We start from the raw sequence: 23,627 nt of genomic DNA on the forward strand, positions 1-23,627 counted from the left end.
ACTGAACCCCATATACTGTAACATTACAATATTGCTAATACGGATAAATCAAACTATTATATAAACAGAGTAATGCTCCTTTGGAAAACAGATGTTTTACTTTATATAAAATGCCTAAAGATTTTTCTTTCTTTTATGTACTTGATATGTTCAAAATTCCAATGAAGCCTATCATGAACATAAACTCCAAGGAATTTTGCAGAATTACATCTTTGTATTTTTTGTCATTACCTAATATAATAATAGTGTCATTTTCAGTATATATTTTACCAGTAAATATAATATAATGTGTCTTACTTATATTGAGAGACAGTTTATTTAGTAATAACCACTGTGATATTTTTAATAATTTATCAATACAATCATGGAGTATTTTTAAGTTTGAATCTGAACAGTAAATATTTGTATCGTCTGCTGATAATACAAACTTGAGCAGAGTAGAGCTATTTACCAGACCATTAATATGTATAGAATACAGTAATGGGCCAAGATTCGAACCTTCTGCTACACCTATTGAATTACTTTCCAAATCTGACTTCACTCTGCTCAGTTCTATATAATGTAGACGATTTGGCAAAAAACTTTTAAATCATTTCTATGCAGTTTCCCTACCCCTGTTTCAATGTAGGAACTAAACAACAGAGGAGGGGGTCCCTAGTTCCCTCACTCCGCCCCTTTTAGTCGCCTTTTACGACACGCAGGGAATACGGTGGCAGAATTCTTCCTAACACAACCTGGCCGTAGAGTGGTAGTACCACCCCTAGTGCGGCCAGATTGTGTCCCCCCCGCCACAGGGGGGAGTGTGTCGTCCTGTCCCGGTTACCTCCTTTTCTTTGGGGGAACAAGCCTAGGTATGTAGATAGAGACAGACAGATCCCTGACCCCATAAAAGAATAGTTTATTCATTAAAATTTTATGATCAATTGTACCGAATGCCTTTCTTAGATCTAGAAACACCTCAATAGTGAACTGACCTGTATCAGTAGACTGGACAACACACTTAATCAATTTTAAAATAGCAGTTTATGGCGGGTCACCCTATCGAAACCCATACTGCTCATCCATCAAGAGGCTATGTTCATTCAAGAAGGCTGACAAACGGTCATACTAGTCGCTCGATAACACTACCGAATGTAGGCAAGATGGAATTAGGACGATAATTTGATACCTGAAGAGGATCACCACCTCTGAAGATCGGTATACTTTTAGCTAATGTAAACCAGTAGGAAAAATACCCTTTAAAAATAATAGATTAATTAATTGCACTAGTTTAGGTGCTAATATATGTATTATTTATTATTTAGTGTTTTTATATGAATGTTGTCATATCCTGGACTGGTAATTATTAATTCATTAACAGTCTTTATTATTTCATTAGTTGACATGGGTGACAAATTAAAACTCGGATATTGGCCTCTTAAATATTGCAAAAGGGTACCATCACAGGTTGGTAAATCATTTACTAGGCTTTTTCCTACTGAAGAAAAATATTTGTTCATATAATTACATATCTTTAGAGGCTCTGACTCAGTAACGTTAGTGTTCATATAATTACATATCTTTAGAGGCTCTGACTCAGTATCGTTAGTGTTCATATAATTACATATCTTTAGAGGCTCTGACTCAGTATCGTTAGTGTTCATATAATTACATATCTTTAGAGGCTCTGACTCAGTATCGTTAGTGTTCATATAATTACATATCTTTAGAGGATCTGACTCAGTATCGTTAGTGGTCATATAATTACATATCTTTAGAGGCTCTGACTCAGTATCGTTAGTGTTCATATAATTACATATCTTTAGAGGCTCTGACTCAGTAACGTTAGTTTCCTTTATGGATTGAATCTCATTCTTTGTGTTAGCTTTACAACACAACAGTTCGTTCAACACTCTCCAATTCTCATTACTATCGCTCTTTGCCTTATTGAGCCTATTTTCATAATATTGCTTCTTTGCTGTTTCTAATTTCTGGTTAACCATATTCCTATAAGTACGATACTCGTCACCAAATGTCAGAGGCTTTTTAGTAAACTTAGTATACAATTTATGTCTAATTTTAATACATAGTTTCAACTCATCAGTCGCACAATTTTTTAAAAACAACATTTTGTTTGATCACTATCGTCTTCCAAGGAAAACAATCGTCCAGAACACCTTGGAGACAGTTTGAAAAAGATTCATAATTATAATTTATATCATTGGTTATTTGGAAATCTTCTATACCTTCATCCATTGTTGAACAAAAATCATCATAAATATATCTATAATTTCTAAATGTGAGTTTGACCTGATTATTTCTCTTATCCATGGCTTAACATTTATAAATGGTGTGAAGTGATCAGATATAGCTGACAACAGAATACCGCTGCATAACTCTGCTTGAATATCATTGCACCAGATATGGTCAATTAAAGAAGTGCTAGAAGTTTCAACTCTTGTCGGCTTGTTTATACATGGATAAAAACAATGACTATAAAACACATCAACAAATTCCTGAACAATTTTACTGTTGTCATATTTGAGCAAATTTAGGTTAAAATCACCCATGATATAGCAAGTCTTTTGAGCTGATTTAATATTACTTAATAATTCTGAAAGAAAAATAATGAACGAATTTATGTCTGAGTTTGGTCTATAAACAACGCCGACAAAACTGGTAGTTCTAATAAATTTACATTCAATAAAGAGGGATTCCAGGGAGTTATTTGCTACACACATGTTTGGAACAAGTCGATATCCAGAATCGTTGTTCACATACATGGCAACACCATCTCCTTGCCTGTTCCAATTATTAGTATATAATTTATATCCTGGTATAGAATACAAAAGCTCGATATCTGAGATCAGTCTCGTTTCACTAAAAGCAATGATCTGTACATTATTCATAACTGATGATAAGTGGTTTACTATGAATTTCTCTAAATTACCTGTATTTGGTATGCTTACAATATTGTGAAACCAACATTGTAGGTTCAGATTCGTTATGCAGAAATATTGCTTCAAAATCAGATATATCATAATAATCAGACGTTGCAAGAAGACTAACATTGCGAATAATATTAGCATCAGGACCATAATCACTTAAATGTTCACACGTTTCATTCAGCTTAAGAGGCTTAATTATCATTTTATCATATTGGTCAAAATAAAGGTAGTTATGATGTAATATAGTGCACTGAACTATGCAGCTGCTGATGGTGCTGATGACGCCGATTTTGGCTTTAGTGATGATGGCAGTAGTCGTAGTGACGACGACGATGACAACGATGGTGGTGGTGGTTCTGTTGGTGATTTACGGTAGATTAGTACTGATGTTAATATCCTTAGGTAGTCTCAGCCTCAACCTCCTTTGTAGCTTGTCATATTGCAGCATAATGCAGGAAAAAAAGGCAAAAGAAATACAATTAAAAAAGGGAGAACTAAGAAACAAAATGAATAACAAGGTGAACTTATGTGAACGAAAAAATGAGAGCATAGAGAATGTCAAAGAAGAGGAGACTGGAAGCAGAACGTAATAAAGAATGTAAACAAGATTGAAAACCAAGAAAATGCTTAACCCGTCCCATTCCGGCTGATTTCTCACCAACGACCCCTCCCCTCCCCGATCCTAGCCAATTTTCGAAAAATATATTTTTTTGTCTCAAACCTCTGCCTTTTATAAGAAACATTGGAAAATACCAAAATAAGTGCTTACATGAGCTTATAAGTGAGCTATACAGGTCTTCCTCCGAACACCTGGTACCGTCTTTTCTGGGTGCGCTCTGTTGCTGTCACGTTTTCTATGGTAGGGGTAGCTATTGCAAACGACTCAGACTAGGTAGATATTTGTTCATTTGGTACGAATTAATATGTAGTACAAGAATATATTGGTTTTCACACAATAATATAGGCGATAGAAGCATTGTTTCACTCACCAAACACATCAAAATCGCCAAATTCTTGCTTAGTTGACTCACTAGGACTGTTGTTTCCACTTTCATTCTATTTTTCAACTTGCATTATACTTTTCCACAAACATTGTACCATTTTCCACGTTATGTAACTGTTATCACATATTTGTAGGCCTTCCTATTATACTGAGCATTGTATATTGCATGCCCACACAGTATCAGTAATGTACTAAGGTGTGGTATCCTATTCCTTGAAACAGGGCTCTACACACAATCCAACGTTGCACACTCGTACATCATGTCTTTTCTCTGAGTGGTTGCTCTGACTTTGGAGTGACTGCATACGTGACAGCAGCACTGGGGTCTAGGACGGTTCACTTGGAGAGGGATGGTGATGGGGAAGTGGCCCAGAGAGGAGTAAGGGAGTCTGGCCTGCAGTGGCGGGGCGCGAGTGGTGGTAGGGCCTGTCTTCTGCATATTTCGAGATAATTTCCCAGGATGGTTCCCTCACAAACCCATCAAAGGTCTAAGAGGCACCCATAGTCAAGGCGTGGAGGTAGTGGGAATTGAGGACAGTGATGTGCAGGAAGTGGAAGAACAGCTTTTTGTACCACTTCATCGTGGTCCTGGCACAATCCACACTGGAAATCATGGAGTCAGATTGGTCAACTTGCCTCATATTGACATTGTAGTCAATTACTGACTCCAGTTTCCAAATGTGGGGCCTCCTCTCGCTGCGGTAATCCATGGAGTTGGTGTGGTTCATCAGGAGGCAGTGTACCATTGATAGCAGGAAGACTTCCCTGTCATGGTTCCAGATGGTGGCGAGGATGTTATTTGCCTTGAAAAATACCACCTCGTTCTTGTCAAGTTTCCTTTCAACCCTGACTACCTGTACCGTATATGCCAACAATTTTTTTTTTTTTTAATGTGCAACAGACTTTGGTGTCGTGAAGAAGGAGGTATCGAGCGAGAAGGGGGCTGGTGTACAATCTGTCCAGGTACAAGACGTGACCACAATGAAGGTACTCCTCAATCATGGTCTTAACCACGGCCCCAGAGAATCCTATACTCTGATCTGTTATGTCTGTCTGAACCGGTGTACAAGACTATGTCTTGCACATAACCAGTCTTACGGTTGCACATAACGAAGATCTTGAACCAACTTGGTGTCTCTTGTTGGGTATGTACTGGCGAAAAGAAATACTGCCTCTCCAAACACGAAACTCTCGTCTATGACAAGGTCCTTGTGAGGATAGAAGGATGAGTGGAATTTTTCCTGTGGGTGGTCAAATGCCATCCTTATTCTCCTCATTCTATCATTGTTATTAGCATTAGCAGGGTCCTCGGTATCGTAAAAGTGGAGGCGGCTCAAAATTTGTTGAAATCTATTACGACCAATTACCTTGCCAAAGAAAGCTGTGTTGGTCATTGTCACGAATTTGAGCGAGTGTATACATACAAATTCGTGACATTGTACTTTAGTGAGAAAACCACAAACTCTAATGGAATTCCCACTGGAGATCATTCAGTTCAACCGTTCTCGTATTCACTTCAATTGGGATGGTTTTCAGAACATTTGTCAATGTCTCACAAGTGACCATTCTTACCCACGACATTAGTGCTTTCACTGAGTGATTTATTGTAAGCCTACATTGTTCGCCCTCTTTCCGTTGACTGTTGAGTTAGGCCACGCCTACGTCTGGCAAACATGGCCAGCCCCTACCTCTTTTCCCCTTTTGAATTTAGTCAGCTTTGAGTCGCCTTGAGGATAGGACCGTTTGTGCTCAAGGTAGAGCAGCACTTACGTTGTACAGCGAGTTCCTGTACCTCCACCTAGTCGGTGAATTGGCAAAGCGGGCTTAGCGAATAGCAGCATTTTGATGTTCATCACAGGCGCCCAGACTACTCGTTTGGCTCCCCTCCACTGACCAGTATTTCTGTTCATTTTTTTTCTAGGCTTAAGTTAACCTGCCTCATCCCGACGTTTTCTGGGCAGTGGTACGCCCCAGTCCCGATATTTTTGGACCTTTTTTTTTTTTGGCTCAAACTTCCACTTTTGGTGAGAAACATCGAAAATTCATAGAGAAATCGCTCACCTGAGGTTTAAAATACTCGATCTAGGTACGAGTACCTCCTTACCTGACTGGGTTTTCTAACAGGCTGGCACCAAAGAAAACGAGTCCTATGGGAGAGTAACTATTTTATCCACTCATAAACAGTATTTATTTATTTACTTGGTACGAATTTATATTTAGTACAAGAGTATAATGGTTTTCAAAAAGCAAATTTGGCATTATAAGCATTGTTTCACTCACTAACTCATCACCATTCATGACCTTTTTTTCCCCACATTACCTGATCATCATTTCTGACTGTTTCTTCCTCTAATGCTATGTAAACTTTGTCCTCCACATTGTCATCGATTGGGGAATCACTCTGGCCCTGAATGTCTTTATTGGCCAGGTCACTAGTAACAGGTGAATTGCCGAGACAATGGCGTGCAGGGGGGGGGGAGAGGTTATGCGGTGTAAGGCATTGTCCCTGCTTGGCATCTTGTAGAGGAATAGAGGAAGGTGTCCCATGTATACGTGCCAAAAATCACTTTCGAAATCACTCGCGAAAATTGAAAATTGTGCAAATTAGGGACCTTGCAATGTTGCCGCATTAATTCACGTCTCCAGGATATGAGTGCACATCATGTGAGGACGTGAATTCATGTCTCCGGGACGCGGCGGGTTAAATTAGCTTTTGAATGAGTGAGTGAGTGTATTCTCCTTGTTATTTTGAATTCATTTTTGAGATTCATATAATGTAAATTTATTTCATTGTAATCAATTAATTTACAGGTCTTTTCTTTGAGCTTAATGTAATTAGACTTGTGTTTTATTTCTCCACATTAAGCTTATTTTAGTTGCAACTCCTAGTTTGCACAAACTCTTATAGTATTCATAACTGGTACTTAGGCCAATTCCTTTGTATCAAACTTAAATCCATTGTGCCAGACAGGAGCTAAGCACCAACAAGAACCTGTTTATTATTATTAGCATTAGTTATTGATTGTCAGGGGGGGGAGTCACTTTCTCGAGAGGCTAACAGTACTACAAACAGCACTCCCGAGTAATTAGTCTCTGCTGTGTACTGTTGAGAAAGTTTATAAATTCTCGTCTTAGAGAATTGGTGAAGTAAGCCGGCATAAAGTAAAACATACTGCTAGATTTTCAGAAATTAATTCCTTGTCTCTGTTTTCAAGTAACTTCTAGCAACCTTAATTCATAATTTCACATCCCCCCCGTGAGATCTGGCGACCTCGCCAGGATATTAACTCCTAGACTAAAGTTATTGAGATAATACTCACTCACTCACACCTAGGTATTTATTATTAAAGTCTGTTGGCACTATCTTACTGGTGGTTATTGATTCATTTCTATTAATTTTATGTAATAGTTTTCCCAGTCAGATGTTTTTTTTCTTATTTTTTTTCTTTACCAGTTTAACTAGATAAAACTGGTCAACACCAACCTGTCCCTATATTCTTTACTTTTGATTATTGGCATTTCTCTGCAAAATAGCAGTCAGAACTCAGTCTTTAGTCTACTCAGCCTTAGTTGAGTTAACATTATGGCTACTAATATGTATGTACAGGAAGCCAAAGATATGGGGCTCACTGACCCCGATCAGATAAAAGAATATGTGCTCTCTTGGTTTAGTTACGAGCAGCAACGTGAGAATGATGCCCTTGAAGAGTGTCAAATTCAACATGAATACTAGCGAGAACAATGCGAACACAAGTGAGAACAACGCGAAAGAGAATATGAATATGAACGAGAACAACGAGAGAGAGAACGAGACCACGAACGTGCCGAGTGCAAGGCACGTGAGAAACATGAATTTGAGATGCTGAAGTTCAAGCAAGACTCCTTGTCTTCAGACACATCTGGTGCAGCTAACCCAAGCTCCACTAGTGCTCTCCCTGCACATGTTCTGGCAACCCCACACATCAAGCTTCCTCCATACAAGGAAGGCGAGTGAATCAAGCCATTCATAGCTCGTTTCGAAGACATGGCTCAGCTGTACCAGCTGGATGAGGCAGCTAAGCGGCTCCAGTTTCTTAGCTTGTTTGAGGGCCCTGCCCTCGATATTCTCCACAGAATTCGTGAAGACAATCTTACTTATGAGATGATGAAGGCCACACTCATCAAAGCATACGGTCTCACAGTTGACGACGCCAGAAGTCAGTTTATGAGAGCGCGTTTACAAGAAAAGGAGACTGCTGTTCAGTTTCTTGATCAGCTCACTGCTTACTTAGTTGAGTGGATGGAGAAAGATTTAACTCCTCCCACACGAGAGGGGATAATTGACCTTATGCTGCACACGCAGCTAGAAAAGTCGTGGCCTGCTGAGCTTATGGCTCAGCTTAAGATCTGCCAGGTAAGGGATGCCAGCCAAATGGTGGAGAAGGCTGATGCATTCTTCACTGCGTATGGGTATCAAACTCATAAGCAACACACCTGGAACAGGAAAGCTGACAAATCTGGGAAACCGTCTCAGACTGAACCCGAGCATCAAGGCCGTTCTCAGAATAATGGCCAAGGTCCAAACAAACCGCAGAAGAAGGACCAGGGACAAAACACCCAGAAACCTGCTGGGAAGGGGTACAACAAGTACCCTAACCAGCAGCACTATCAGCCAGGCAATCAAAGGTCGGAACAATTCTTTTCAGCACCAGCCCCAGTGTATCGGAGGCAGGAGGCTAACGCAGCCTTCATTCCTCAACAGTGGTACGGTGGTGTCGTCCCTAGCAGTATAGGTACTTCCCCACAGTTCACTAGTTCCCCAGCGACAGTGAACTCTGCTCCACAGGTGGTCAACGCTCCATCTCCCCAGACAGTGAGTACGACCTCTCAGGCATCTAGTTCTCAGGGTACCATGTTTGCCACATCATTCATTCAGCAGCCTCATCAGTGGCTGTCTGCTTCCTCCACAGGCCCTCCTACAGGTAACAATGCCTTCCTTGTTCAGCCAGGGTTTGTGGGAGGCATTCCTGTGAAGGTCCTGAGAGACAATGGTTCCTCAGGTTGCTCTGTCAGGCAGAGTCTAGTTCGGCCTGAGAAGTACATAGGTCGACGGATCCAAGTTCAGTTTATTGATGGATCAGTGAGATTGTTCCCTGAAACACATATCCAGGTGGCATCTCCATTTTACACTGGTACAACACTTGCTGTTGTCATGCCAGAACCTTTATTTGACCTTATTATAGGCATAATAGCAGGTGCAAAGTATAGTTGCACCATAGATGACATTACTCAGACTTCGGCTGCAGTAACACGAGCCATTACCAAGGCTCCAGACCGTCACCCCGGTGACCACTGCATTGCCGCAAGATCTGATTTGTAGCCAAGATGTTGTCCAAGAACAACATTCTGACCCAACACCTGCTGCTGTGCAGAAGAAGCAAAAGGGTAGAGTGATAAAGTTTTCACGGGGAGGTCAGGCCAGGTTCCTTTGTAAACAAGGACGACTCTACCGTGAGTCACGAACATCCCAGGGTGAGGTTTGACTGCAGTTTGTCGTTCCCACTAAGTATCGCCAAGCAGTGTTAGAATGGGGTCATTGTTCAGCCTCAGGAGGTCATATGGGCAAAAGGAAAGCCCAAGGCTGACTTTTTCTAGCCAGGAATGGGATAAGAAATAGATAGTTTTGTGCGTTCCTGCAATGTGTGTCAACGTACCATGAGTCAGGGATGCGTCCTTCCTGTGCCATTTGAAACCACACCCGTAATCTCTGAGTCAGTTGAAAGAGAGGGCAGTGGTGATGTGGGTGCAGACCTGATGTCTCGCCCGTTGGCCTCACAGGACACATTATGTCCAGGGCCTGTACATACATGTATACCATAGGTTAAGGGGAAGTTCGAGACCCCCGTAAGGACAATCCGAGGCTGTGTTTGAATTACCTTGTGGAGTATCTTGAGCTGTGGGCCTCTCTGAGGATTCCCGGAGAATGCACATTATCCGCATGAGTGTTCACACCTCATCAGGTGTTAAAATGTGACCTTCTCAAGATTGCTTAGGGATTCTCAGCTTGCTGTTATTAATCGTAAGTGTAGAGTTAGGTTAACCAGTAACCTACCCGTACTCAGAGATTTGAGCAATCCAAGGACTGGCACATTTCCTGGTTAATAATGTAGGTTTAACCAGTAAACTGCCCGTTCTCAGAGATTTGAGCAATTCAAGGACTGGCATGTTTCCTGGTTAATACTGTAGGTTTAGCCAGTAAACTGCCCATTCTCAGAGATTTGGGCAATCCAAGGACTATAGTAGGACTCGCGTACGTTTGCGGCTGTGGTGTGGCCCGCACCTGTGTACAATGGTGCCACGTTTCCCCAACTTGCGATGTGAAACGGAAGCTATTTATGTACAAGGCATCACAAATTCGATAAATTCAGATGAATAAAACTTACACTTGTGTATTTTGATGGATGAATCAACAGTAATCTTATTATGCATAAAATATTTATACAGTAACACAGAAACATGGCATACATATTGTACAGTGTTGCTAAAAGAAATTGTGGTCACTTTTAACGGTTTTTAGTGTAGTTTTAGGGTGGGTAATAATATCACAGTTATGGATATAAGATAATGAGCCTGAAAAAAGAAGAAATATGCCAATATCCAAAGTAAAAGAAATAATTCATGTAATTCTTGTGAGTGGCAACACTTACACACCCAGTCTGGCCTAAGATAAAGTACGTACCCCTCCGTAGACCCAACCATAGCTTGTACAGGTGTTGCTAGGGAAAAATGCTCACATTTACTGGCTTTTACCATAATTTTAAGGGCGAGGAATAATCACATTTATAAACATAAGGTAATATGTAGGACAAAATAGTAGGCATATGCCAATACCGAAGTAAAAAAAAAAAAAAACATTATTCACTCGCGAGCGGCAACACTTCCACACCCAGTCGGTGGCCTTGACAGCATAGCTTCCTAGTGGTGACCTCGTGTCACTTCCTTTATGTCCTCTGCACAGACAGCATGGCAGCTCAATCAGCCCATTCCTCGCCTCTACACAGCCAGGCTAAAGAAATTGTCTTCAATGTAAGGCAGTATTTTCAGGAGGAGAAGGAGAAGGGAGTAGTTCTTCATGGCCTATCAAAGGTCGTCTCTCGTACAGCTGCAGCAACAAAGATTAGCGAGAGATCAGTTGAAAAAATCTCTAAAGATGCAAGAGAGAATGAGGAGATTCAATGTCCCAAGTTTAAGTCCCCCAAGAAAAGGAAACCTGTAGCACCAATGACCGATTTCTTTGATAACTTTAATGAAGGCGTGCTACGAAGAACAGTTCTGAGTTTTTATGAGAGGAGGGAAATCCCAACACTTGAAAAAATTTATGCAGAAATTAAGATCAATCTTTCGTATCCTGGCAGCCATGAGACATTAAGAAGAGTTCTGAAGAAAATCGGTTTTCGTTATTCAAATGTTGATGAACGGAGATTCCTAATGGAAAGAGATGATATAACTTATGCACGGTGCATTTTCTTGAAAGAAATGAAGGAGCTTAGAAGTTCAGGCCAAACCATTGTCTACTTAGACGAGACATGGATCAATCAAAATTACTCTGTGTCCAAATGCTGGATAGACAGCAATGCAAACAAGGCCATGGGAGTGAGGGTGCCCACAGGGAAGGGTTCCCGCTTGATTTTGCTGCACGCAGGAACCAAAGATGGATTTGTTCCTGGAGCAACCCTTGTTTTCCAAGCAAAGAATGTAGGAGACTATCATGAACAGATGAATGCGGACACCTTTGAAAAGTGGTTTAAGAATCAACTGTTACCCAACATTCCATCATCTTCTGTTATAGTGATGGATAATGCATCCTATCACTCCAGAAAAATTAATAAACCACCAACTACTGCAACCAAGAAAGCGGAGATCCGAGAATGGCTGGAGAAGAAGGGTGTTACAGTGCCAGACGGTCTCCTCAAAACGCAACTCCTGCACCTTGTGACTCGCCACATCGCAGCTGCCGATACAAACTACGTAATCGATAAGACGGCCTCAGAACATGGACATAGGATTGTACGCCTACCCCCTTACCACTGCCAATATAACCCAATCGAGCTAATTTGGGCACAGGTTAAAGGCTACGTGTCAAAGAGAAATACGTTCAGAATTGCAGATCTGAAGCCACTCGTCCATGAGTCACTCATTAACGTCACGGCAGACAACTGGAAGAATGCTGTGAGGCACGCAGAAAAACTGCAAGAGGATGATGAAAAGAGAGATGTGGTGATTGACCATTACATCGATTCTTTCACTATCACTCTCACATCTTCTGATGAGGATACATCATAACTCTTCTATCCTCTTTTTCGCACTTTTCTTCCTCATGTTTCTCTCCCTTCTTTTTCTTCTGTTTTTCTGCCTTCTGTGAGAGATAGAGAAATAGGCCTATTGGGGACACCTCTTAAAAAAAAGCACGCTAAGACAAATACCTCAAGCGTGGTGTGGAAATGATGTCAAATTTACAATATATACAATATTATGTAAAAGAAAATATCAAAAATGTCTCTTGCAATAAAAGAGAGAGAGAGAGAGAGAGAGAGAGAGAGAGAGAGAGGCAGGAGAGGGGCATGCATTGAATGCATTGTCGGCATCACTAAATATAACAAAACGAAATTAACAAATGAAAGCACAATTATAAATAACTTATAAAAGAATCAAAAGTACTCAGGGTGGCTCACATTTCCCGCCAGGAGAGAGAGAGAGAGAGAGAGAGAGAGAGATAACGGTATAGAAAACGTGGCAACACTGTACAGAGGTGCGGGCCACACCACAGCCGCAAACGTACGCGAGTCCTACTATAGCATGTTTCCTGCTTAATAATGTAGATTTAACCAGTAAACTGCCCGTTCTGAGAGATTTGGGCAATCCAAGGACTAGCATGTTTCCTGGTTAATAATGTAGGTTTAACCAGTAAACTACAGGGGTCCTCAGAGATTTGAGCAATCCAAGGACTACGTTTCCTGGTTAATAATGCATCCATTAACAAAATAATAGTGTACTTTTTGTAGCATATGTACTGATTGCTAGGCAGAGAGAGAAATTGCAATTTAATAAAAACTGTTTGTTAAACTGACACTTTTGATGCTCCACCTTGATTGCTTTCGCAGGTGCAGCTGGCAGGTTTAGCAATTTTGTCGTGCAGATCAGCTAATCGTCTCTGCCGCATGCTGCCGCCTCTTCTCCTCTGCCTCGTTGTCTCTATTTACTATTGATTTGTATTATATAATTTTACATGGAGGCACAGTTACACCACAACTGTCACACCTACACCGTGTGTTAAATACATCACACTACATAACAATTAGTTGTTAATGTAAATGTAGCAAACTTTTTGCTCAGTTTGACCTGAGTACAGGATTTTTTACTGTCATCTAGGAATTTTTTCCTCAAGCTTGCTTCTATTAACGTAAATACGAGGTTTTTCACTCATTGGCGACTGTGATTTTCTCCTGTAGCAGGATAGTACACACACCACAGTGTGAATCTTGTGTGACTGAGTTAGGATTTATATGTATGTATATCGTAAATTTTTTCTGAAGAAAAATTTAATTTTGATGCGGCGTAATGTCACGAATTTGCGCGAGTGTATTCATACAAATTCGTGACATTGTACTTTAGTGAGAAAAACATGAACACTAGTGGATTTCCCACTGGGCATCACTCAGTTCATCCGTCCTCGTATTCACTTTGATCGGGATGGTTTTCAGAATATTTGTCACTGTTTCACAAGTGACCATTCTTACCCACGACATTAATGCTTTCACTGAGTGATTTATTGCGAGCGTATATTGTTCACCCTCTTTCCATTGACCGTTGAGTTAGGCCATGCCTACATCCGGCAAACACGGCCAGCCCCTACCTCTTTTCCTTGTTTGAATTTAGTCAGCTTTGAGTCGCCTCTAGGATAGGACCTTTTGTGCCCAGCCTAGAGCAGCGCCTCTGTTGGACAGCGAATTCCTGAATCTCCACCTAGACAGTGATGTGGCGAAGTGAGCTTAGCGAATAGCAGCGTTTTGATGTTCATCACAGGCGCCCAGACTACTTGTTCGGCTCCCCTCCACTGACCAGCATTTCTGTTCGTTTTTTTTCTAGGCTTAAGTTAAATTAGCTTTTGAATGAGCGAGTGAGTGTATTCTCCTTGTTATTTTGAATTCATTTTTGAGATTCATATAACGTAAATTTATTTCATTGTAATCAATAAATTTACAGTTCTTTTCTTTGACCTTAATGTAATTAGACTCGTGTCTTTTAACTTTGGGGGATGAAGTACGTGAAAGGGTACAGCAGGGAAGGAAGGTTGTTGGTACACTGAAAGCAGTGATGAGAAATAGGGAGGTGAGTATGGAAGTTAAGAAGTCACTGCATGATGGTATTGTGATCCCTACCCTGACGTATGGAAGCGAGGCGTGGACCTTGCAAGAGGGGAACAAGTCAAGAGTGAGAGCAGTGGAAATGAGTTACTTGAGAGGAGCATGTGGAGTGATGTGGAGGGACAGGTTGACGAATGAAGAAGTGAAGGAACGTTGTGGGGTAGATGTGGATGTGGTTGAGAAGATTAGGAGAAATACACTGAGGTGGTTTGGACATGTGGAGAGAATGGAGAATGAAAGACTGACTAAGAGGGTGTATGTAGGTGAGGTGGAGGGAGGGAGAGGGAGGGGTAGACCGAGGATGAGGTGGAGGGATGGAGTTGAGAGGTGTATGAGGGAGGGGGGGTGAGTTGGGGGGAGGGTAGTCAAATGGTAGGTGACAGAGTGACTTGGAGGCGTTTTGTCTGCGGCCACCCCTTGCGGGATTAGGGCGTCGGGCTATAGATAGATAGTTTTATTTCTCCACATTAAGCTTATTTTAGTTGCAGCTCCTAGCTTGCACAAACTTTTTACAATATTCATAACTGGTATTAGGCCAGTTCTTTTGTATCAAACTTAAATCCATTGTGCCAGCCAGGAGTTAAGCACCGGCAAGAACCTGTTTATTATTATTAGCATTAGTTATTTATTGTCAGGGGTGGAGTCACTTTCTCGAAAGGCTAACAGTACTACAAACAGCACTCCTGAGTAATTAGTCTCTGCTGTGTACTGTTGAGAAAGTTTATAAATTCTCGTCTTTAGAGAATCGGCAAAGTAAACCGGTATAAAGTAACACTTACTGCTAGATTTTCACAAGTTAATTCCTTGTCTCTGTTTTCAAGTAGCATCTAGCATTCTTAATTCATAATTTCACATCCCCTCCATGACAGTCATAGGGTCCGTAGACCAGTATGCCAGAATTTGGTTTTTATTTACAATACCCATCAAGAGAACCAGGGCAAGAAAGAGGAACATCTCATGTGTGGTTACTGGGTAGTCATACTGTTGGGAGTGCCTGCTCATTGTTCTTTCATGCTTGCTTTCACAGTGCTCGATGCTACTGAAAGTGTTGGTCTGCTTCACAACTTGTTCCACAAACTCCTTGCTGAAGTATATGTGGAAGAAATCCAACTTGGTGGAGCTCTGCATGGAGGCCAGGTGCTGTACATCCAGACCGCCATTCTTTTGTCTCCATCATTGCCTACATTGGGGTAAGGAGGAGAGGGTAGTGGGGGTGGTTGGGGAGGTGGAAAGAAGTGCCCTTCCCCACATGCAGTCCTATTCCCTCTCATTTTTCCTTTTCCCTTTCCCTTCCCTTTGCTTCCTTTCCCCACATTATGGGGTTGTGGGAAGGAAGCGTGGGAAGCTTGCTGGGAGAAAGAGGCGTGGCTGCTCCCCACCTGCTTGCTCCCCTGGTGCACCACATGGTCACCCAGGAGCAGCCTCCCTGCCACCATCACTTTCCCTTTCATTACTCATGCCTGCCCCACCACTTGCCCCATTAGGTCCCCATGGCGAAATCCTCTCCCTCCCCAACCACGAGGGAACACCACGACCAGCGGCTCCGTCCTCGTCCTCGTCAGACCCTGTGTTCGTAGGCTGGAGAGAGGTGTGTGCACATGGTTGGGGTTGGTTGGGGTCCAGGCAGGCCTTCCCTAGCCCTGCGGTACATTACATACTGCACCTTCCTTGGCGATGGTACCTCTTCATCAATATTGCTTGTTTCTTCCTCTGGCGCCATGTAAGCTTTGTCCTCCACATCATCATCAACTGGGGAATCACTCTCACACGTGAAGGTATCAAGGGCGGCTTGAATTCGTCGTTGAAGAGACCGCGGCGTAACATGTCTTTACAGGCCAGGTCACCGCTAACAGGTGAGTTGGCGAGACAATGGCATATGGGGGTCAAGCGGGGTCAGGCAGCGTTGCCGCCTGGTGGCTGGTAGAGGAAGGTCTCCCGCATATGCCTACTAAAAATCACCCATGAAACTTGAAAAATGTGCAAATGACGGACGTTGCACTTGCAGAATGTAGTGGCACGTAGTTGGGATTGAGTACAAACAAAAGTTGTGGTGTACCCATACATTGTCGGGATGCCGTGGGTTAAAGTAATTGAAATGGAGAAAGGAGGAAAGATAAGGAGAAAGAACAAAGGAGTGAACAAAAACCAAAGGGAGAAAAAAACAAAAAGAAAAAAATGGTAAAGGATTAGAAAAAAAAAATGGTCCACCAGAAGAACAGGAAGAGGAATAATATAAAGGGAGAAATCAAACTCAATATAAACAGAAGGGTCAATATAAAATTGGAAACAAGTACGAAAGAAGAGAAAATATGGAAACATGGGAGATAGGAAGCAAAAAATAAAAATGAATAGGGAATGCAATGAACATAAAAAAAAAAAAAGATAAGATTTATATTAAAGCAAAATTAAAAAGAAAGAACGAGAGAAAGCAAAAAAAAAAAAATTAACGGGAAACAAAAGGAGGAGAAACTACCAAAGAGAAAAAAAAAAGAAAGGGCAGATTTGAAAAACAAAATGAAAAAAATAAACGCTGCAGCAGGTCAGACACAGTAAAAGTGGAGACACCTTTGTCAGAATCTCAGGCCGCTCCATCTGGCTTCACCTTGGCTCCTACTGCTCTTGCAGCTTATTTTCTGTAATATACTGAAGATACGAGAGAGAAGGAAAAAATGAAAAACGAAAGACAACAGGCAGAAAGATTGGGAAATAATGAAAGAATGAAAGGAAGACCTAGAATAAACTGTTTGGATCAAAAGATAACAGAGAAGGAACCAAGAAAGAAGAAAATGAAGGGGAAAGAAACAAGTGTTATTTGGATGAAAATGAACAGGACTAGAAAAGGAATGAAACAAAACCAGAAAGAAGATAAGGAAGAAAATAAGAAAGACTGAAGCTAAGGTATAAATGGTAATGGTGTTAAGTGGATAGCTTTATCAGAGTGCCAGGCCGCTGACCTTACTTCATCTCGCCTCCAACCTCTACTGTAGTTTGTGATGCTGTAATATAGCTGACTTAGATCTAATGTAACTAATGGTGGTAGTGGATGTGACTGATGATATCTGTGGTGGTGGTGGAGGTTTATGTTGATGGTGTTGGTGATATAGGTTAGTTTTGATAAGAATTATGATAACTATATGAAAAATAATGATGATGATGGAGCTCATAATGATGGTGGTGGTGGTGTTTGTGGTGGTATGATGATAGTGATGTCCAGTAGGTTAACACTGGTAATAACTTTCCTCAGCCTCGCCTGGTACTTCTCGTGTACCTTGTGATGCTGTAACATAGTGGAGGAAGGAGTGGTGAAGCAAGAGAAAGAAAAAAAGGGGGTGAAATGAGAAAGAAAACAAATAATAAGATAATTAAGTACAGTAACAGCAAGATAAAGAGAAAGTACAGAAGGATTAAATGACAAAGAACTGGAGATAGAGGTATAATAATTGAAACACAAAAAAATTATAGTATAAGTAATAAAGAATAAAAAATTTGTAGAGAAACTGAAAGACAAGGAAAAATGATGAGTAGAAAAGAAAATGCAAAGGAAAAAAAGAACAGAAAAAAAAAAAGAGGAGACAATGAGAGAGGGAGAAAAAAGGAGGGGATTAGGAATGATGGGTCGAACTCAAGACATATGTTAGAATCGGGGACCGCTCCACCTTACTTCGTGCTGGCTCCTCCTTCTCTTGTGACTTTATTTCTGTAATATAGCGACGAAAGAGACGAGGGAGATAGACAAAGAAAACCAAGAAGTGAGAACAGAGACATTAAGAAAAAATATAGGAAAAGGAGAAAGGAAGAATGAATAACAGAAAAATAAATCAAAATGAGAGAAGGAGAAAGATGGAAACAACAAAAAAGGAAAACGTGGCAATAAAGTTGTTTATTAATAGACAGAAAAAAAAAGAGCGGCAAGGATGAAACAAAACGTACAATAAACGAGCAGGAAAGCAAGAGGGGAAACAAGGAAAACTATAAACTACTTAGAGAACGCACACCTCCGCCAAGGCCATTGTACTTTTGGATTAGAAACCAACCTCCGGTCATCACCGTTGACGGAGGTAATTAATTCTATGGGCATAATCTACCCTCATTTCACAGTCTCCCAGAAGGCATGCCCCCTCCCACGCCACCGAAATTATGGTTTTTATTCCTGCATCCAAGTCCGGATCCACCTCAGAAACTAAACAACTGTTCCTTGAACCAGTGTCCACCTATCCACCAGATTTCATCGAAATCCTATAACAATTTGGTGAGATATCTTGTCCTCAGACAGACAGACAAACTCAGATGGTCAGACAGACACGGGTGAATGCATAACATTGCCGAGGTAATGAGATATAAATGACATAGGTGTTAACTCAGTACACCTGCAGTAAAGTCCCAGGCCGCTCCACCTTACTTCATCTCACCTCCTACCTCTCTTGTAGCTTGTGCTGCTGTAATATAATGGAGGAAGAAAGGAGCAAGAAAGAAAAAGAAAGGAAGTAGGTAGCAGAAAGAAAATTTGGTAAAACATCAGAAAAAAAGAATACAAAGAGAAAGAAAATGAGAAGATAAAGATTGTCAGCTAGATATCATAAGCAATAAATTAAAGAGGTAAAAACACGAAATAAAAGAGAAAAGAATAAAAACATGTGGAAGAATGGAGGGATGAGAGAGGCGCCGAGAGGAAGATAGGAAACAAAATGAAAATAAGCAGAAAAAGGAATGAACGACAACAACAAAAACGACCTGGCAAAATGTTGTAGGGTTTAACTCTAGACACCTTTGTTAGACTGCAGGCCGTTCCACCTTCCGTCACTTTGACTCCAGCTTTTATTCATGTTTATTTACTTCCGCCAGGAGGTATATGTTTTACCCCGCTTTAGTTTGTTTGTTTGTTTTTCTGTCTGTCTGTCTGTTAGCAGGAGTACTAAGAATGTTATGAATGGATTTTTATGAAACTTTTTAGAGGGGTGGGGTATGGTCCAATGAACAATCAGATACATTTTTGTTGTGATCTGGAAATATTTGTTTGTTTCTTTACACTGTATCTCCAAAAGTTCTCAATGAATTTCAATGAAATTTTGTGGAAGAGTGGGCTCATGGGCCAAGAAAGAATCAGTTAAATTTAGTGGTGGATCCGGATTCGACATTGTCGGAGGTATGCGCTCTCTGAGTTCTGCTCCAGCTGTTGTAATATAATGAATAGTGACACACACACACACACACACACACACACACACACAGAAAGAGAGAGAGAGAGAGAGAGAGAGAGAGAGAGAGAAAGGACAAAAAAGAAAGAACAAAAAAGGAAGAAAACGGAGAGAAAGATGTAAATTTAGAAGCAAAGAAGATAAAGAAGGCAAGATTGAAACAAAACATAAATTAACGGAAGGAAGAAAGAAATAAAGAAAGAGAGAGGAAAAGAAGGGCAATGAATTATGTGTGGTAAAAATAATAACTGGGATCACCTGCAGTAGAGTCCCAGGCCGCTCCACCTTACTTCATCTCCCCACCTACCTTTACAACCTTGTGATGTGCTAATATAGTGGACAGAGAAAGAAAGAAAGAAAGAAAGAAAGAAAGGATGTAAAAAAGGAGTGAGAATAAAGAACAGAAGAATAATATGAAGGAAAGGAAAATATGCACACGATGGGATTGAAAAAATAAAGAAAATAAAGAAAAGGAGATAGAAAGAAGATGGATAGAAAACAAGACCATTAAGACAGAGACAAAAAACGAGAAAGAAGGAAACAGAAAAGAAAGAAAAAGATAAAAGGAAGAAAAGAAAAGGAGGGACTGTGATGTGGGTGAACTGGGTGCAGGTGTAGTACAATGCCAGGCCGGTGCACCTTACTTCATCTACCCTCCTACCTCTCCTGTAGCTTGTGATGCTGTAATATACCTACCTATCTTGGTGTTTATGACTTAATACTCTGCACACTTTAACTTGGCCTATAATTGCCATCTATCCATCTTGAATGCTGAGCCGTAACAGGATATTAACACTAGGATATGCTGCTATACTCTGCCTACTTCAGCTGGACATAAAATTACCATCTTTACATTAATACTAGACTATGGTATTAATTATATGTACAATATTATGGAAAATATGAGGTGAGGTAATAATGTAGCTGATGATTTCTTATAAACTGGACGTTGTGTTATTTTCAACCATGCTTATTCCTATGTAAACGTTAGTGTAGGTAATATATAACCTTGAATAACTATGTATAGCTGTGACAAGTCCTACGTGACTTTATTCGCTGAGCCAGGTCTCGCCACTCGCCTGGATTTTGCTGAATGTGTGTCTCTTGAAGCTGGGGCGTGGAGGGCCTCGTTTCTCAGGTCAGTTCTAACCAGGCACCACCCAGGGCGCAACTGTGTTCCATCCAGTCAGAATATAGAAGAAAACTAGCGACAGACTTTGAGCTTACCCTTCTTTCTATGACTGTTTCAGTACAAGATGAAAGGAAATTTAAAGTAGTGACGAAAATGGAAGACGGAAGGTAGAAAAAGGGAAAAGGGGGAGAAAACAGGAAGAAACAAATAAAAATGTAAAAAAAAAAAAAAAACGAAAGAAAATAGGAAAGACAAGAAGGTAAAATGAAAGACAAGCATTTTTTTTTTTTTTATGAGAGGAAGAAGGAACCAAAGGCAACGAGCCCGCAAAACTGTTCCTTCCAAGAGAAAAACAAAATAAAAGAGAGAGCCAAATTCAAGATCCGATCATTTCTAGATGCCTGGACACACTGCGTTTGAAAGACTTGAGATCATAGGAAGCAGGAAATACAGACACAGGGAGACAGTTTCAGAGTTGACCTGTTGCATAAATGAAGGACTGGGAGTAGCGGTTAACTTTTGCATTAAAAAATTGGACAGAAAAGGGATGAGAGTTTGCTGCTAGACGTGTGCTACGCGCGCATCGTAGAGGTGGAGAAATGCCAGCAGACAGTTCAGAGGACCAGTGACCATTGAAGTAGCGATAGAAAAGAGATAAAGAGGCAACAGTGCAGCGAAGAGACAGAGGTTGAAGGGAGTCAGTAAGAGGAGGAGAGTTAATGAGACGAAAAGCCTTTGACTCCACCCTATTGAGAAGAGCTGTATGTGGGGAGCCTCCCCACACATGAGAGTTGTACTCCACACAGGGGCGGATAAAACCCCTGTATAGAGTCAACAATTGTGCAGGGGTAAAGAAGGAATGGAGTCGGCTTAGCACACCCAATCTCTTGGAAGCAGATTTTACAAGAGATGTAATATGATCTCTCCAAGATAAGTCCCGAGTAAAAGAAACCCCAAGCATGTTCGAGGATGATGCAGGATTAAGCTGAATATTATAAAACATTAGTGGGTACTCCTGTGGAAGATTTTGTCGGGTTGATAGGTGCAAAAAATGAGTCTTTGATGCATTAAAAACGACCAGATTAATTTTACCATAGTCAGAGGTACGAGCCAAACCAGACATTAGGTGCGCCATAGCCTCATCACTTGTTTGTTCAAGTAACTGCTGAGATGGACGTTGAGGGAATCGAATGGAAAGGTGAAGGGTGGAGTCATCAGCGTCTGAGTGGATAGGGTTAGATGTAAAGCTTAGAAGGTCATTGATGAATTAAAGGAAGAGAGTTGGTGATAGGACAGAGCCCTGAGGAACACCACTGTTAATAGATCTAGGAGGAGAACGATGGCCGTCTACAACAGTGGCTATAGAACTACCAGAAAGGAAGCTAGGGATGAAGGCACAGATAGAAGGATAGAAACAGTAAGAAGGCAGTTTGGAAATTAAAGATTTGTGCCAGACTTGATCGAAAGCCTTTGACATGTCAAGTGCAATGGCAAAGCTACCGCCAAAGTCCCGAAAGGAGGATGACCAGGAGTCTGAAAGGTAGGTGAGAAGATAGCCAGTGAAGCGTGCCTGACGGAACCCATACTGACGATCAGAAAGAAGGTTGTGATAGGAAAGATGCTTTAAAATTATTCTTTTAAGAATAGACACGAAAACTTTTGAGATACAGGATGTTAAAGCAATTGGACGATAGTTAGAGGGTTGGGAGTGGTAACCCTTCTTTGGGACTGGCTGAATGAGAGCAAACTTCCAGCAAGAAGGAAAGGTACAAGTTGACAGACAAAGGCGAAAGAGTTTGCCTAGGCAGGGAGTAAGCACAGAAGCACAGTTCTTGAGAACAACAGGAGGGACTCCATCAGGCCCATATGCCTTATTAGTACTGAGGCCTGTGATGGCAGAAAATACATCAGCTGAAGCAATTTTAATGTCAGCCATGAGGAAGTCAGAGGGAGGAAATGATGGAGGAACAGCATCAGAATCGTCTACGGTGGAATTGGAGGAGAAAGTCGGAGCGAAGAGATCTGCTTTATCAGTAGAAGAAATAGCTACAGAGCCATCAGAGTAGAAAAGAGGAGGGAAGGATGATGAGGTAAAGTTGTTAGAAAGGTTTTTGGCAAGGTGCCAGAAGGAGCGGGAAGAATTTGAGTTAGAGAGTTGAGAGCATTTAGTACGGATGAAATTATTTTTAGCAGAGTGAAGAACAGACTTAGCATGATTCCGGGCAGAAACGTATAAAAGATGTGATTCAGGGGTGGGTTGCCTCCAGCACCTTTTATAGGCCCTCTCCTTGTTGTGGACAGCATTAGAACAAGCGTGTTTAAACCAAGGCTTTCGTGCATTAGTCAAAGGATATGAGAAAGGAATGTATGTTTCCATGCCCGAGAGAATAACCTCCGTAATGCGCAAGGCACACCCAGATGGCTCCCGGGCATGGAAGCAATAATTATTCCAGGGAAAATCAAAGAAGTACTGCCTGAGGGCCTCCCAATCCGCAGCTCCAAAAAAGTGCCACAAACGACGTTTCTTTGGAGGTTCTGCAGGCCATACTGGAGCGATAGGACAGGTTAAGGTGATAAGGTTGTGATCGGAGGAGCCCAATGGAGAGAAAAGATCAACAATGTAAGCCGAAGGATTAGTAGTAAGGAAGAGGTCAAGTATGTTGGAACTCCCTCTAAGGCAGTCAGGGATATGGGTAGGGTGCTGTACAAGCTGCTCTAGGTCATTAAGGATAGAAAAGGTGTAGGCTTGTTCACCAGGTGGATCAGTGGAAGGGGAGAAGAGCCAAAGGTGGTGGTGAACATTGAAATCTTCTAGAATGGAGATTTCTGAGAAAGGAGAAATGGATAGAATGTGTTCCTTCGTAGAAGTAAGATAGTCAAAGAATTTTTGATAGTAAGTAGAATTAGGAGATAAGTAAACAGCACAGATATATTTAGTTAGAGAATGACATGAAAGCCGAAGCCAGA

At 41.2% G+C, this 23,627-nt stretch overlaps 1 protein-coding gene across 1 annotated transcript; it reads left to right on the forward strand.

The window, feature by feature from the left end:
• The first annotated feature begins 10,932 nt into the window (after positions 1 to 10,932).
• Positions 10,933 to 18,575, forward strand: LOC145394450 (uncharacterized). The gene is made up of 2 exons (XM_080268311.1): positions 10,933 to 12,138; positions 18,432 to 18,575. Exons 1-2 carry the CDS (start codon positions 10,933 to 10,935, stop codon positions 18,573 to 18,575), a joined length of 1,350 nt encoding a protein of 449 aa, XP_080124437.1.
• Positions 18,576 to 23,627: the final 5,052 nt, after the last annotated feature.

This window comes from Coenobita brevimanus, chromosome 27 (assembly GCF_032717465.1).
Source record: "Coenobita brevimanus isolate Jiangsu-jjx chromosome 27, ASM3271746v2, whole genome shotgun sequence".
In the NCBI taxonomy this organism is placed as follows: domain Eukaryota; kingdom Metazoa; phylum Arthropoda; class Malacostraca; order Decapoda; family Coenobitidae; genus Coenobita; species Coenobita brevimanus.

What these genes read in the sequence shown, in the direction of transcription:
- LOC145394450 (XM_080268311.1), top strand. Translation starts at nt 10,933, where the DNA reads ATGGCAGCTCAATCAGCCCATTCCTCGCCTCTACACAGCCAGGCTAAA. An exon ending in CAGACAACTGGAAGAATGCT is followed by an intron (nt 12,139 to 18,431) that starts GTGAGGCACGCA and finishes CTCATTTCACAG; the next exon opens with TCTCCCAGAAGGCATGCCCC.